Source organism: Physella acuta, unplaced genomic scaffold (assembly GCF_028476545.2).
Source record: "Physella acuta isolate Inbredline_101_S28 unplaced genomic scaffold, ASM2847654v3 ptg000454l, whole genome shotgun sequence".
NCBI classification, from domain to species: Eukaryota; Metazoa; Mollusca; class Gastropoda; family Physidae; genus Physella; species Physella acuta.
Window position 1 is genome coordinate 661,725 of NW_026731973.1, and position 14,807 is coordinate 676,531.

At 32.5% G+C, this 14,807-nt stretch overlaps 1 protein-coding gene across 4 annotated transcripts; it reads right to left on the bottom strand.

Moving 5' to 3' along the window:
* Nucleotides 1-204: 204 nt before the first annotated feature.
* Nucleotides 205-14,807, bottom strand: LOC131943381 (zinc finger protein ZFP2). 4 transcript variants are annotated; one of them, XM_059303475.1, is made up of 2 exons: nucleotides 14,678-14,807; nucleotides 205-3,653 (listed from the first exon to the last, which is right to left on the bottom strand). In XM_059303475.1, the coding sequence occupies exon 2, from the start codon at nucleotides 3,626-3,628 to the stop codon at nucleotides 1,820-1,822; it is 1,809 nt and encodes a 602-aa protein (XP_059159458.1). In that variant the 5' UTR covers nucleotides 3,629-3,653; nucleotides 14,678-14,807; the 3' UTR covers nucleotides 205-1,819. The 4 variants fall into 4 exon arrangements, with proteins under 4 accessions (XP_059159458.1, XP_059159459.1, XP_059159461.1 ...); XM_059303476.1 differs by having other exon boundaries at nucleotides 14,615-14,807; XM_059303478.1 differs by lacking the exon at nucleotides 14,678-14,807 and adding an exon at nucleotides 14,225-14,565.

Below are 14,807 nucleotides of genomic sequence, written 5' to 3' on the forward strand. Positions count from 1 at the left end.
TGTTTTGTTAATTCAAAAGTGTGACGTCACACCATCTGAACCCACCCCCACCCCTCCTCCTCATCACACACCGTCACTAAATTATGGACCCCCCTTCCCCTACGAGTGTGACGTTATTTATGGACGACCCCTTACTCTGCCTTACTGCAACATCGAAGTTTCACGGAGTATTAGACGAGTCATGTTGTTGGTGTATTTATTGTATTGGTCATTACACATACTGTTGACATTTATATTTTCTTGTTGTACATTGCCAACCTTTTGAAAATTATGTTTTATTTTTAGGTAATTAAAATCACTTTTGGAAGAACGATTTAGATGTTTGCTAATTTAAAAAAAAAAAATTCTTCAGAAGTATTGTTTTTTCTTGAAGAGCTTGATACTAACTTATTTACTAACCCAACCATATGGCGATCAACGAATTCCAATTTTTACAAGCTTTTATTTAACTCGCTTCCTCTGTCGTCAGTCTAGATCAAAACGCCGGAGCGAAAACTCTGACACTTCTACTTGACCCATACGGTTCACAGTTGGCACGTGGGTCAAGACATGAAGACAATGCGGTCTGACTGAAATTAAATTTGACTTAATTGGATGCCTAATTAATTTTTTATGAATTAATTAAAATTTGGACCGAATTAGTAGGCGTATCTATCCAACCACACCACACGCGTCATCACGTTCAATAGGTGCGCAATTGTTTTTAGTCATGAAACTCTATTGTAAATAAAAACATGTACAGTACTAAAAAAAAATTTCATTAAAAAAATGTTTTAATAACAAGCTTTTATGTACTAACTAGACTACCCGTTATCATTAGATAAATGTGCGTTTCGGGGGTCATCCATAAATGACATAACGTCTGTCACTTATCATCACAAAATAACCAGACTCCACATTCAAAAAGGCGTCACACCTCAGACGTTTTTGTCTTTTAAAAACACTGACTTCGTCTGAGCATGGGTCTGACAACATAATCTTCATATGCTGAGGTCATAAAAACAGGTCAACTCTACTTCACCTACCCAGTGTCCTCCCAACTCAGACATGTTTTTGTCTGTGAAAACACAGATTTTGGCTGAGCGTGGGTCTGACCACACTATCTCTTCATATGCTGTAGTCACATGTGAACTTTACACCTACCCAACACTACTTCATCTGCCCAGTGTTTCGCCAAGTGGGTCGGCTCGTGTATAATAATTGACATGGTATACTCTTTAACAAAACAACCTCTTCATAATACAAATATTAAAATTAATAAACTATGGCCCACTATTGGATGACCACTAGTTAAAGTTCCACTATTGGATGACCACTAGTTAAAGTTATGTGAAGAGAAAAAATTATAACAAGATATTCAATAATAATTTACTCTAGTATTAATTATTTATGTTAAAAATGACATTAAATTGGTTTTTAGTCATGATGAATTTCCTGGATTACCTCTACAATGAATTTTTATGAGTATTTAAATTAGATAATTGACAAAATCTTTTGTGACAAACATCAACATTCATGTGGCTTATCTCCTGAATGAACTTTGAGAAAATCTCTGACAAATACCAGATTAATGTGGCCTGTCTTTTGAATGACTTTTTCAAGAGCACTTAAATAAGAGCTTTAAGAAAATTTTGTATACATACATATGGCTTATAACCTGTAAAAACACAAAAATCATAACAAATTATTCCTCAGAGTCAATTTTTTGTGATAAATATCACTATCATGTGGCCTCTCTCTTTAATGATTTTTTTTTGGGTGAAGATAAACAAGAAATTTGAGAAAACCTTGGATGTCAAACATCACATTCACGTGGTCTTTATCCTGAATGAACCTTTTTATGTCTTCTTAAATGATGACTTTGAGAAAACCTTTTATGACAAACATCACATTCATGTGGCCTTTCTCCTGAATGAACCATTTTATGTCTTCTTAAATGATGACTTTGAAAAAACCTTTCATGACAAACATCACATTCATGTGGCCTTTCTACTGAATGAAACTTTTTATGAATGCTTAAATAAGTACTTTGAGAAAACCTTATAAGACAAACATCACATTCATGTGGCCTTTCTCCTGAATGAACCTTTTTATGGGTTTTCAAAGTAGAAGTTTGAGAAAACCTTTTATGACAAACATCACATTCATGTGGCCTTTCTCCTGAATGAACCTTTTTATGGTTTTTCAAAGTAGAACTGTGAGAAAACTTTTTATGACAAACATCACATTCATGTAGCCTTTCTCCTGAATGAACATTTTTGTGAGTCGATAAATGTATCTTCTCACCAAACTTTTTATGACAAACATCACATTCATATGGCTTTACTCCTGTATGAATTCTTTTGTGTTTACTTAAACCAGAACTTTGAGTAAACCTTTTATGACAAACATCACATTCATATGACTTATCTCCTGAATGAACATTTTTGTGTTGTAATAAATTTGTCTTCTGATAAAACTTTTTATGACAAACATCACATTCATATGGCTTTACTCCTGTATGAATTCTTTTGTGTTTACTTAAAACAAAACTTTCAGTAAACCTTTTATGACAAACATCACATTCATATGACTTATCTCCTGAATGAACATTTTTGTGTTGTAATAAATTTATCTTCTGACCAAACTTTTTATGACAAACATCACATTCATATTGCTTTACTCCTGTATGAATTCTTTTGTGTTTACTTAAACCAGAACTTTGAGTAAACCTTTTATGACAAACATCACATTTATATGGCTTATCTCCTGAATGAACATTTTTGTGTTGTAATAAATTTGTCTTCTGACCAAACTTTTTATGACAAACATCACATTCATGTGGCTTATCTCCCGAATGCATTTTCAGATGTGTATATAATTTACATTGATTAGAGAACCCTTTATTACAAACATTACACATGTATTGCTGATCTCTTGAGAGCACTTTTTTATTTTTACTGAAATTACAACTTTGAGAAAGATTCTCACAGTCACCATCATATTCAACTTGCTCATTTCCGTCTTGAGCTGTTTTATGTTTTTTAAAGTTAGAACTTTGATAAAACCATTTGTGTTCGTGACTAGAAACAATTTGATATCTTTTGTCTCTAGAAAACTGGAGATTTTCTTCAACTTGAAGTTCAAGCCTTTTTTGTGTTTTATCCTCAAAAAATAAAAATCCTGTCAATAAATCTGGTTTTGAATCTTTACTACTTGATAAAGTTGTGACTTCTGATTTGTTATCTTCAGATGTTGATAATGTTGATACAGCAGGCTTTTTATCCTTAAAAATTAAAAACTCAGTTGTAACATCAGGTTTAACATCTTGCAAGCCTATAAATGTTTGGTAGAGTGTAAATTTATCAAAAGATGAAAAACTTGAAAATTCTGTTTCTGTGCCTTTAGAAGATGAAAATTCTGTTGTAGTATATGGTTTAACATCTTGAGAAGCTGTGAATGTCAAGTTGGGTTTTGCATTAACCATAGATGAAAATGTTGTAAATTCTGTTTTTATGTCTTGAGAAGATGAAAATATTGTTGATAGATCTGGTTTCAAATCTTCAGAGTTTAAAAATTCCGTTAATTTGTGTGACTGTTCATCTACAATAGACAACATTGCAGCTAAATGCTCTGTTTCCTCTTCCATTCTTGACTGCTTTTTTATAAATCAACTGATGATTAAAAATGTTATAAATGTTAAATTGAAAAGTGGTGATTATATTATAAAGTCACTTGGTTAGCAGGAAATAAGAGCAGTGTTTATGTCTTTGAAAGGATGAGAGAAGATATTGCGTATTTCTTCGAACATAACACGAAAGTGGCAGATGAAAAACAATGACACATTTTATATGTCAAAATATACTTATTTCATTAATTTCTATCCCTGACCTTTTAACCTAGCCTTAACCCAACCCTTGACCCTAAACTTAATTAAGATATAATGAATTAATTAAATAAAACATTATGTCATTAGCACTAATAACAAAATAAACTCAATTAAAACCCATACTTGATATTTCTTCACACTAGTGATTCTACCATGCAGCACTCAAAATAATTAGTAAAAAAAAATAATAATATATTAAATTAAATAAACTTCTCTTGAAAATTCTAAAATATACATTCAATTAAAAAATTCTAAAAATATGTAAGCCTACAAATAGAAGCAAAATATAACCACAAGATATGAGAGGATATATGAATGATGCATTTTCACTATTGTTCGTGGCTATAAAAAAATAATTTCTGTATAATACATTATGTAAATATGTAAAAAAATATTAGTATTTCCTAAATATATACTTGCATGGTCAACAGTCATGTGATCTGTTTGTCTTTTTTGTGCTTTATAACAAAGCTTTTTAGGTGCAAAAACTATTGAGCAAAAAAAAATTACATATCTTCTCATTAGTTCCCCATGTATTGACTATAGATAATTCTTCTAGGCCTGTAAGTTATTAAAAAAATGTTGCTGCCACAAAATACAGTCTGCATTTAGCGACTTTTCCAATGTCATTGTCCGCTTGGAACATGTTTGCAAAAAAAAAATTTCTGTATTAATAGTAAATTCAGATCTAATTGAATGAAGGGGGAATTTATATAGGCCTACCTGTGTCCGATAATAGAATTTTCTTTAACAGGGGGTGTTAGGTTACTGGTAGTAGGCATTTTGATGTAAATTTCAAAATGATTTTTTTTTAATAAAAAATGTAACAATAGTAGCTAGCACACTAGTAAACTAAGCCAATTTAGCAATATTTTAACTTTCTGTGCAAAGTCATTATTACTGAAAAAAAAATTCCAGTCAGGTCAGCCTATGTCCCCCTCCACTGAACTTGACTGAAGAATAAAATACTTGCCGTGACCTTCACTAAAACAGAATTTACTGATGTTTTTTTTAAATTAATAGTAAAAATGTGCTTAATCTTACCCAAATAAGTAATAAAAATTAGAAAATTTATTTTAATTACTGTTGTTAATTGAAATAAACATTTAATAAATCACGAGTTTTTTAAAGGGGGTGTGGCACATTGCAATTGGAACTTTATATTTCTGTGTTTTATGACTATATTTATTATTTATACACAATCAGGTAAAACCTTAGTTTAGCGTCGGAAATTATCGGGTAATGTTTGTTGAGTTTCGGTAACTAGAGTTACGGTAAACAATGGTTTATTTGACCATTGAAATATAAATAAATTGAAAGTCGATTGTAGTAAATTAACTTTTTAATTTTTTAAGTTTAATCGACAAAAGGAAACAAGAATAAATATAATAGTAGATTTAAATTAGTAGATCTAAAAATAAAAAAAAAAACATAGGCCCCCTATATTAATATAAATAATGAAGTCAAATGTAATAATTTAATGTTTTTGGCTTGCAGCGGATTAGCGACCATTAATTAATTTTAGATCTAGATCTAGCTGTTAGGCCAAGTTTAAAAAATCTAGATTACGAAAATAGTAAAAATGATTAAAAAATGTAAAAAATGATTACAAAAATAAATCTATCAAAATTTTAAACATTCTGTATAAAAATAAAAGATGATGCCAAATAAAGTAAGGTTTACAGTACTTCCGGTGAATTCTGGAAGTGTGTGACAGACTTTGGCATTGTTTTACTGTTTTTTACTGCTATACGATTCCGGAATAATAACCGACGCTAAACTAAGGTTTTACCCACAATCAGCATCCTCTGCTTTCGAAAATTGATAAAGGGTAAGTATACCAAGTTTCAAAATATGCAGGGCTGCCTACTTGTACGGTTTTGCCCGTAACTTTACGATTTTGACACCCAGGTTACGGAATTACGATTATGCTGCAAAATTACGGTTTTGATTTCAGTAGAGATCAAAATCGACTTTAGTGTAAAAAAAAATAATTTCTGGTAGTAACTTAACTGTATGTTCCCGGTCTGAGTTTTATATTTCAATTTAGCTAGTTATATTTCAGTATTTCAGTGTGTTATCCGGTTCTAAGGTTCTCAGCCTATTCCGTAACAATCCCCCCTCCCCTTCCCGCTCTTGTCTTGGCTGGCGGCAGTCGTGTTTATATTGTGAACTATTGACCCTGCGAGTGGTCTGTGTTACCTCATGAGTCGGTGTTGTCCGTAGAGAAAAAAAAGGCGTGGCCTAAATCATTGAAAGTCTCATCGCGCAGGCTGGCGAGACATATTTGCTGAGGCGGTGAAAGGGGAATATTTAATACGAGCCGACCCGCGGTGTATCATACGCCGCTATTTAGTTGTTTTTTTCTACTTTTCAGTAATTCATAATTTGTGAATTCGACAGTACCAATGCTGCCACTGAAAATATTTGCTTTAAAACACTAAACCCCCATTCCCCCCCCCCCGTGAAAGCAGCCTGCTCTTAGTTACCTCCTCTAAGTTTAAAATAGTTTCAAACTGAATTATCTGTCCCTAATAGCCGTCACCAAACAAAACATTTGGCGTGAACTACAACTCACCTGACCATGTGTGGGGGTGGGGGGTGGTAGCGATAGAGAGGAAGAGAGGGGACTGTAAGGCGCGCTTGCGGCTTGTTTTCTAACGGCTCCCAGAAGAGAATTATATATATAGATTGCGGCTAAATGCCTAAATAGCGAGATATCGAGGCATTTTGTTTGAGATGTGCGAGAAGACAAGATTTTACTAAACAACGAGATCTAGGCTCACCTAGATCAATTACGGATCATATTTTTAAAAGTGTACTTTTCTTCTAGATATTACATTGATAAAATGTAGATTAAAAAAAAATATTCAAGAAATATGCTAATTCTAAACATCGTCACCCGTCGGCCGCTTAAGTTTTCTTGTTCGCGGGAGAAAAAATCCTGACACACGCACAGTCGAGGGGTCACTGAGTTCACATTGGTTTAGATATCCGTAGTGTTGGCCTATAACATACGTCATACTACTCATTGCAAGAACAATTCCTATTTGAAATTTTCCATTGTCGCCTTACATTCTGAATTTAACAGCGTTTTTTTTAAAAAACTAATTATTAGTCCATAAAATAAAAAGTAGCACGAGTCGCCGACTGTCATCATTACGCTGATGAGCTTTACGATCATATAATATGGGTCTTATTTACATTGTATTTAAAAAATGTGTAAAAATACGGAAAGTTACGGAAAGTTACGGAAAACCTATGCTCTTGTTACGGGGAAAAATGTTTTGGGGTAGGCAGCCCTGAATATGCAACCCCAACAAATAATTCATAATTTTAGTAAACATTCTATTTTTAGGTATGATAAAAAACAGACATAAAACAGACATAAATCGAGATATAAATCAGACATAAATCTGTCTTGCGCAGCACACATTTTCCCTGCGCCTTGTTTTCACCAAAAAAGATTATAATAAAATGGCATAAATTATTACCAGTTTTGTAATGTGTGTTAAATTAATACTTTATTAATACTTTAAGTTTATGATTCACGTAAGCTGGATTATGATTAAAGCAATACTTCAGTTGATTTTGAAAGACAAGATTACATAGAGCTATTTTCACTTATGCGCTGCTTGCGAGAAAAACAAAAAAAATTAGATCAAAAGTACATCTGGGAATTCTTAAATAACAGACTGAAATAGAAACGGACAGTTCCGTTTTCTAAAATTAACGATAGCCTCGTCATCGATAGTTTTATCCCTCTACCGTTTAGTGACTGCGCATGAGCCGTGAGATGCCACGAAAATGAATCAAAGCGTTGAATCGAACGGCCTACTGGTAGTTTTCTAAATAAACACATTGCTGGCTGATGTCAATGCTAACCCTGTCCTTAACCCAAACCCCAGTTACTATGAGTAGTTAGTCCTACAGTCGTAGGCAACGCCTAACATTTCTAATCATTCATAAAATAATAATTAAAATAAATAGGCCTAGGCCTAATAAAACTAGATTAACTAGACTAGAGTAGATTAGCGATGCTCACTAACTTATCAATTTCGTTATTTTTCGACGTAAACAATACCAATGAAAAAAAAAATCCGTGATAACCATGTGTCTATCTGAAGAGGAGAACTCTGCAGGATGGACCTTGCAGCTGATTTGATTTTAGCAGAATATGCACAGTACTTTTGATTTTATTACCACATTTCTATTCGTATAGACACTGTATTCGTCAGAACAAAAATCATATGATGGAATTAGATCTATTTCTAGAATTTTTAAATATTTGATTTATGATGGAATTAGATCTATTTCTAGAATTTTTAAATATTTGATTTAATTTTTTTTTAAATGGAAGGGTGTTTAAAAAGGAAAACTAAACCCAAACTAATGAAAAACATGTTTAAGAATATATAGTATAGATCTAATCTTTTTAAAGATATTCAATCTCATGCATGTTTTATTAACTAGTGTAAGTGTTTTACTTTAGCAATGTTTAATTAGGGCAATTCATAAAATATAGCGATGTCATTGTAAAATGAATCTAACCCTCCTCTCTCACTTGACTTGGGACAGGTGTGTTATTTACAAAGTTTTGTCGTTGCTCAGTTTAAAATATTGTTAAGATTTGTAAGTATTTGATTTATTAAAAAAAACTGCAATAGCATTAAAATTGATCAAGTCAGGGAGAAATGCCTTCTAAACAGCGTCACGAGCAGTGCGAGGGAAAGACATCTCGCTCACATAGTTTTGTCAACCAGAAAAGTTAGCCTATCAAATACAATGAATCAGGTCTATAAAATAAAAAGAGGCCAATCGCATTAAAATGATCGCATGTGACCGAAGATAGGCCCTATGGGTAAATTACAAACATCGCCAGTCCACCTGCGTTCTTTTGTCAACCAGCGAGAGAAAACTCGCAGCACAGTGTGAGCATGCGCTAAATCTAGTCCAAGTACTTTGTTATCTCAAGTTATAATTAGTATTGTAGGCCTAGATTAATATAAAGTTCAAATAAAATGTATTTAATTAAGATGTGTGTCTATTTGATTTTTAAAATGTCAACGCATTAAATTATCACCCGAGAGCGTTAATTAGGCCTATCAAGTGAAAAGAAAACACAATTATATAAGCAGCGAGAGGATACTACTGTACAGCTTCCGTAACAATAGCGATGAGATCACAATAAAAAATTACGTGCTTTCAGTGACCTTTTTGGGATGCCGATTTCCTAAAATGGATACAAAATAATTACAATATTTTTTCACTAAACGATCAATCTAATAATACCCTACCTTACAGTGCCATTTATACACCTTACAGACAATTATTTTAAGTTTTAAAACAACTCAAACTATACCCATGTTTACGTTTGACCTACATTGTCGGTGTCAGTGGCAAATTTTTTTTCTGGCAAAAATAGCTTTGTCATCTTCAGATAGCTTAAAATACGCCATTTTTCGCGAGATAATTATTTTTAAAGTTAATGTTAAGGTGGTCTCACGAACAATGCAGAAAAAAATTGCCCAATCATAGGCCAAGGTGTGGTAGCCATGTTCTGGTTATCAACAAGGGTAAAATCACGAAATAGCGTTGGTTATTATTCTGGAATGTACAGCAGTAAAATACAGTAAAACCATGGCGTAGTCTGTCGAGCCGTTCCGGAAACCACCAGAAATACTGTAAACCATCATTTATTTGCCGCCATATTATTTTTATATCTATATATATAATTCTCTTCTAGGAGACGTTAGAAAACAAGCTGCAAGCGCGCCTAGCAGTCCCCTCTCTTCCTCTCTATCGCTACCACCCCCCCTGGCATGGTCTGGTAAGCTGTGGTTCACGCTAAATGTTTATATTCGTAGAGCCGGGTTTAGTGACGCTGTTAGGGGCAGATAATTTATAGTTTGAAACTATTTTAAAATTTTAAACTTAGAGTAGGTAACTAAGAGGAGGCTGCTTTCACGGGGGGGGGGGGGGGGGAAGTGGGGTTTAGTGTTTTAAAGCAAATATTTTCAGTGGCAGCATTGGTACTGTCGAATTCACAAATTATGAATTACTGAAAATTAGAAAAAACAACTAAATACTAAAAAAAAACTAAATACTAAAAATAGCGGCGTATGACCGCGGGTCGGCTCGTTGGTTTTATAACATAATGTTTAAAAATGTGCAAGGATTGATTTTAGTTGCATTTTAAATACTGTATTGCTAATTATTTTGTATTTCTAATTATTTTAAGTGTATGTGCTAATTATTGCAGCTACTAAACATTATTCTAGTTCTTCTTACTACTTTAGTAAACTTTACTTAACTTTAGTTATTTTTCTAATGGTCTTATTTATTTTACTAACAGAACTAGACTACTAGAACTGGTTGTCGCCAATCTTCTGCAGGTTTTTTCTGTGTTTCTTAAAAAAAAAAACATTTAGATAATATTTAGATTTTAGATTTACTAATTGTTGCTTCTTTTTTGTCAGTTAAACATTAAATTAAGTTAAAACATAAATTTAATGCACTTGACTTTATTTTTCTTTCAACGGTCAAATAAACTATGGTTTACAGCAACAAATGTTACCGAAACTCAACGAACATTACCCAATAATTTCCGACGCTATATCGTGATTTTACACAACCAAGGAAGCTTTCAAGTTAGCGAGCATCGCTAGAGTATAGGCATTTTGGTAAAAATGTTTCTATTTAAACTAATGATAAAATTTACATAGAATCAAGAAGAGGATCTGCCATTTAATAAACTACAAAAATTATCATTCTAGACTCAGTAGTTTTTTTTATATGATTTTTAAAATGTTAGGTAAAACAGCTTATATGTTCAAGTAAAGTTTCAAAATATTTAGTGCCCTTCTTTGGGTTTGTATAACATTGTTGTTATTAAACATATAATGTAAAAAATGTTCATACTGATGCTAGAGAGTGTAGACAACAGGAATATGCAAGTGAAATAAAGATCAATTTAAAGGAAAAGAATTTATAATTAACTTAATTAAGCCCAATTAAGGTGTGTGGTGCAGTTCTACAATGATTGTCACAAGTCACTTTTCACACTGCATATCTATGTTGTTATTGATGATATAAAGATAAAACTTAGCACATAGATGCTTAAGGATGTTGGAAATAGAAACTTTTAAGTTGAATACATGCTAGAAGAAAAAGAAAATCAAATATAATGAAGTCTAAGGGGATGGGACTGAAATTATGCATCAATAATACCTGGGTATTATACTCATACTGAAATATTATATGTTTAGGATTATGCTGAAGTATCTAAATATTAGTAGCATTAGTTGTAGGCTACTCTAATAAGTATCCAAGGATTGCTAATGAATAAATAGTGTAACAGAAACTAGACGAGGTGTGTGGCAACCGAAGGATATACAGCTGCCTTATTTGCCAATCTGAACCTACTAGATCTATATAAAAAACATTTGGCCTGCTGTTGTTTAGTTTGTTATTTTTAAGTAAAATTATATTACATTGTTAAAAGTGTTACTGTTTCTGTTTTCTTTTTTCTTTTTAAAAAAATGTAGTAATGTTGCTTTAGATTTTTAGATCATGTTGTTGAAGTGCTAAATGTTCCTATTTTATTTTATCTTTGACTTAGTTTTTTTTTTTTTTAAATTTCCATTGCCTCTATACTGTAGTACTATATTTTAACTATTATTTCTATTTGATTTTTATATTACTCATTGGTTAGGCTATAGACTACTAATAAAAAGTTTAAAATTTAAATGGCATGCAATTAGTTTAGACTTTTGTCAATTTCGCCTAGACAGCAATATTTATTTAGATCTAGATAGAGGAATCTAGGACCTATTTAAAATTTTAGTTATTTCAATATTTAGGCCTACCCTATTGACTAATATTAGTTAATCTCCTTACCAAAACCGGAAGTCAGAGCCTGACCCTGAAACGTCATGCTCTTTTGGTTTTCGCATTTTAAGTGTTTTTTTTTGGGGGGGGGGGGGGGGGGGGGCCTATATACAAAAATGAAAAAACTGCTAATCTAGCAATATCTCATCATTATTTTAATGCGAAATGCTAAGGAAATGGATATTATGGCTTAAATGCCAGAAAAATTTGCGAGATATCTAGTTATAATTAATACAAGCATTGCTTGTTGAGCACTCTCAGGAGAAACTGAACTTCAACGAAAAACGACCGACCACCGGGCAACAGCGCTCGACAGATCCTAGATAAATATATATTTGAGATATTTACCATGATTAATTACATTGATGATGTTTCACTTTTCCAAAATCCAATTCCCCATAGAAATACCATGCCTCTGCTATTTTTAGTAACGTTACGTCATTGTTATGCTAGTTGTCAGATAGAAACAACTAATTTTTGTTTTTTGCGGAATGCACTGTTAAGTCTAGTATTTTAATTATAATTCAGTTGTAGCGTGTGTAGAAATTGTGGACATTATTATTGTATTAAAGTATTAGTAATTTTATAAGTATATTGAATTTTTTCTTCACTGCAAGCCAAGTAGGTCGACTGCACTGTTAGTTTCATTGAACATAATTCGTGACCGGTCGTTAACCTTGTAAATACTAGATCTAAATACTTCGTGGCCTACCCGACTGCATAATTTATATGAAATTATATGTAGTTTTTAATTAGGCCTTAGTATTGTATTTTAAACAATGCTCATTCCGAGCCTTTATTGTGTTAAATCTAATTAGGCCTACTGGCAATTTTTTTTATTTATATACTTGGTCAACCTCGTTAATGCTGTTGTGTTAGTTAAACATATAGGAATTGTGTGTAAAATTTACGCAGTTACTCAGTTATTACGTAGTACGATATCAATAAATATAGTAGTATTTATTTCCTTTTAGCAATCTTTTGATACAAAATGTCTAATATTTTATTTTCCAATACATCGTGGTGTGTGGCAGAGTAAACAGAACGGTGCGGTAGGTGACCTAGAATCTCCGAGTTCGAATCCGAAGTAAATCAGTTGTGCTTTATTTTATTGTTTCACATAGGAAATGCCACGAGCGGCTTTACTTTCTTTCTTTTTTAAAAATATTTTTTTGATCGAAATAATATTTTATAAAATAATTATTCAAGATTTTCCAAACATCATTGCTCGCATCGCTCGCGAGATCGACTGCTTACATTTTCTTGTCTGCAGGAGAAAAACGTTGACACGGTCGAGGGTTCACCGTGAGTTCAGCAGGCCTACCATACATACGTCACAGCATTAACGATTGCTGTTAGAGATCGTCAGTGGGCAATCCCACCCCTCCCCGCATAAACCAAGCAAATTGTAAAACAACTTAGGGTCATTTTAAGTTCATGCAAGCTTACAGGACTATAGATTTACTACGCATAGCAGGTAAAAAAAAAAAAACTTCGCCTAACCTAATGCTACTACAGAAGAGAAAAATAATTGTGGAGTATTTATTTTAAAGTTTTAAAAAAAGTTGATTTATCATCTAACCTAATACTGTATTGTCTTTACAGTTAGAATGCCTAGATCTAGATTTCTGTCAGATCTATTTTTAGTTTTGGATATTAATTTTATTATCATCTTCATGGGTATTGATTGTTCAATTCATCATGGAAGGCCTAATGTCTTAAATTGCACATTGTACATAGAATTTATAATAAATATGTCTGATATTTCTTTAATAAACATAATGAATATAAAGTTTTATTTCTAACAAAATGTTTTGGTTTTTTTTTGGTAACTAAAATACCCAATGTTGTCGTAATTGCTATGACATCATGCTACGAATGGAAAACACAAACCAACCTAACGTTTTGAGCTTTTTTGATGGCGAAAAAGAGTTTCGCATTTTAAGAAGTTAATTGGTCATTTTGTTTTTGTTTGTTTTCTTGGCCCCGAATTAAGCTAGACCATTAAATTTGGTCTCAAATTAACCAGTAAGTGATATGGTTTGTAATAATATATCATAAGTGACAGACAATTTTAATTAAAGAATTTAGGCCTAATAAGAAAACCAACTAATATGGAAGATTATTAATGAATGGGACTAGATCTATTACTTCCACAGCTTTAAATTTTATTTAATCCATAAAAAACCTATTTTATAAGCTTAGAATGGCTTAGATCTTGCCAATCCAATAAACACTGTTAAACAGCAATAATAATGTGCGAATTTTCTATTTCATGCCTAGTCTATGGGCCGTCATGAAAATTCTAACTCGGCCGCCATTATTTGCGTAGATCTATATCTAGATCTAGAAGACTATATCAGGATATCACTTCACGAAAGAAGCATTATCTCGTATATAAAGAGCTCTAAAGCCCATAAAACCAACATTACCATCCATCAAAATGGTTTGGCATTACTTACTTACTAGGTTCCTGTACTTATTCTCTTTTTTTAAAGCCGAAATTTTGTTCCGAAAGTAGCGGTTCGGTACTGCGCGGTTTCCATCGATTTTCGCTATCATCATCGTTAGGTCGCTTTCAGTATCGAGTATTGTAAACAGCTACTTCTATCAATGAAACATTTAAATGATAAAATTCAACGCGTATGATAGTATCGAGAATATTTAATTTATCGATTCTGATGGTTAGAATTGGCATTCATCGGAATGGCGAATTTTTTCAAGTACGCATGAAAAAGTCCGGATAAAGGTTGGTTAGAAAGATGGCGGCGAGTCGAAAAGCCTACTACCAGATCTACTAGATCTAGAGATTACAATACTACTAGATCTAGATCTACATCTAACAACCCAACACACCTATTTTATGGATGAGTCTATTATCGGACATCAGTATCTAAAATCATCCTGAATGAATATTACCGTGCAAGCGCCAGATAATAAAATAACAGCTTAATGGATAAGTTTTTCTGAATTACGCAATCTCAACATCATCTGAAAAACAGCTGCCATCTTTATTTTAAAATGGGCCGTATTTTTCAGAAAGCGCCGG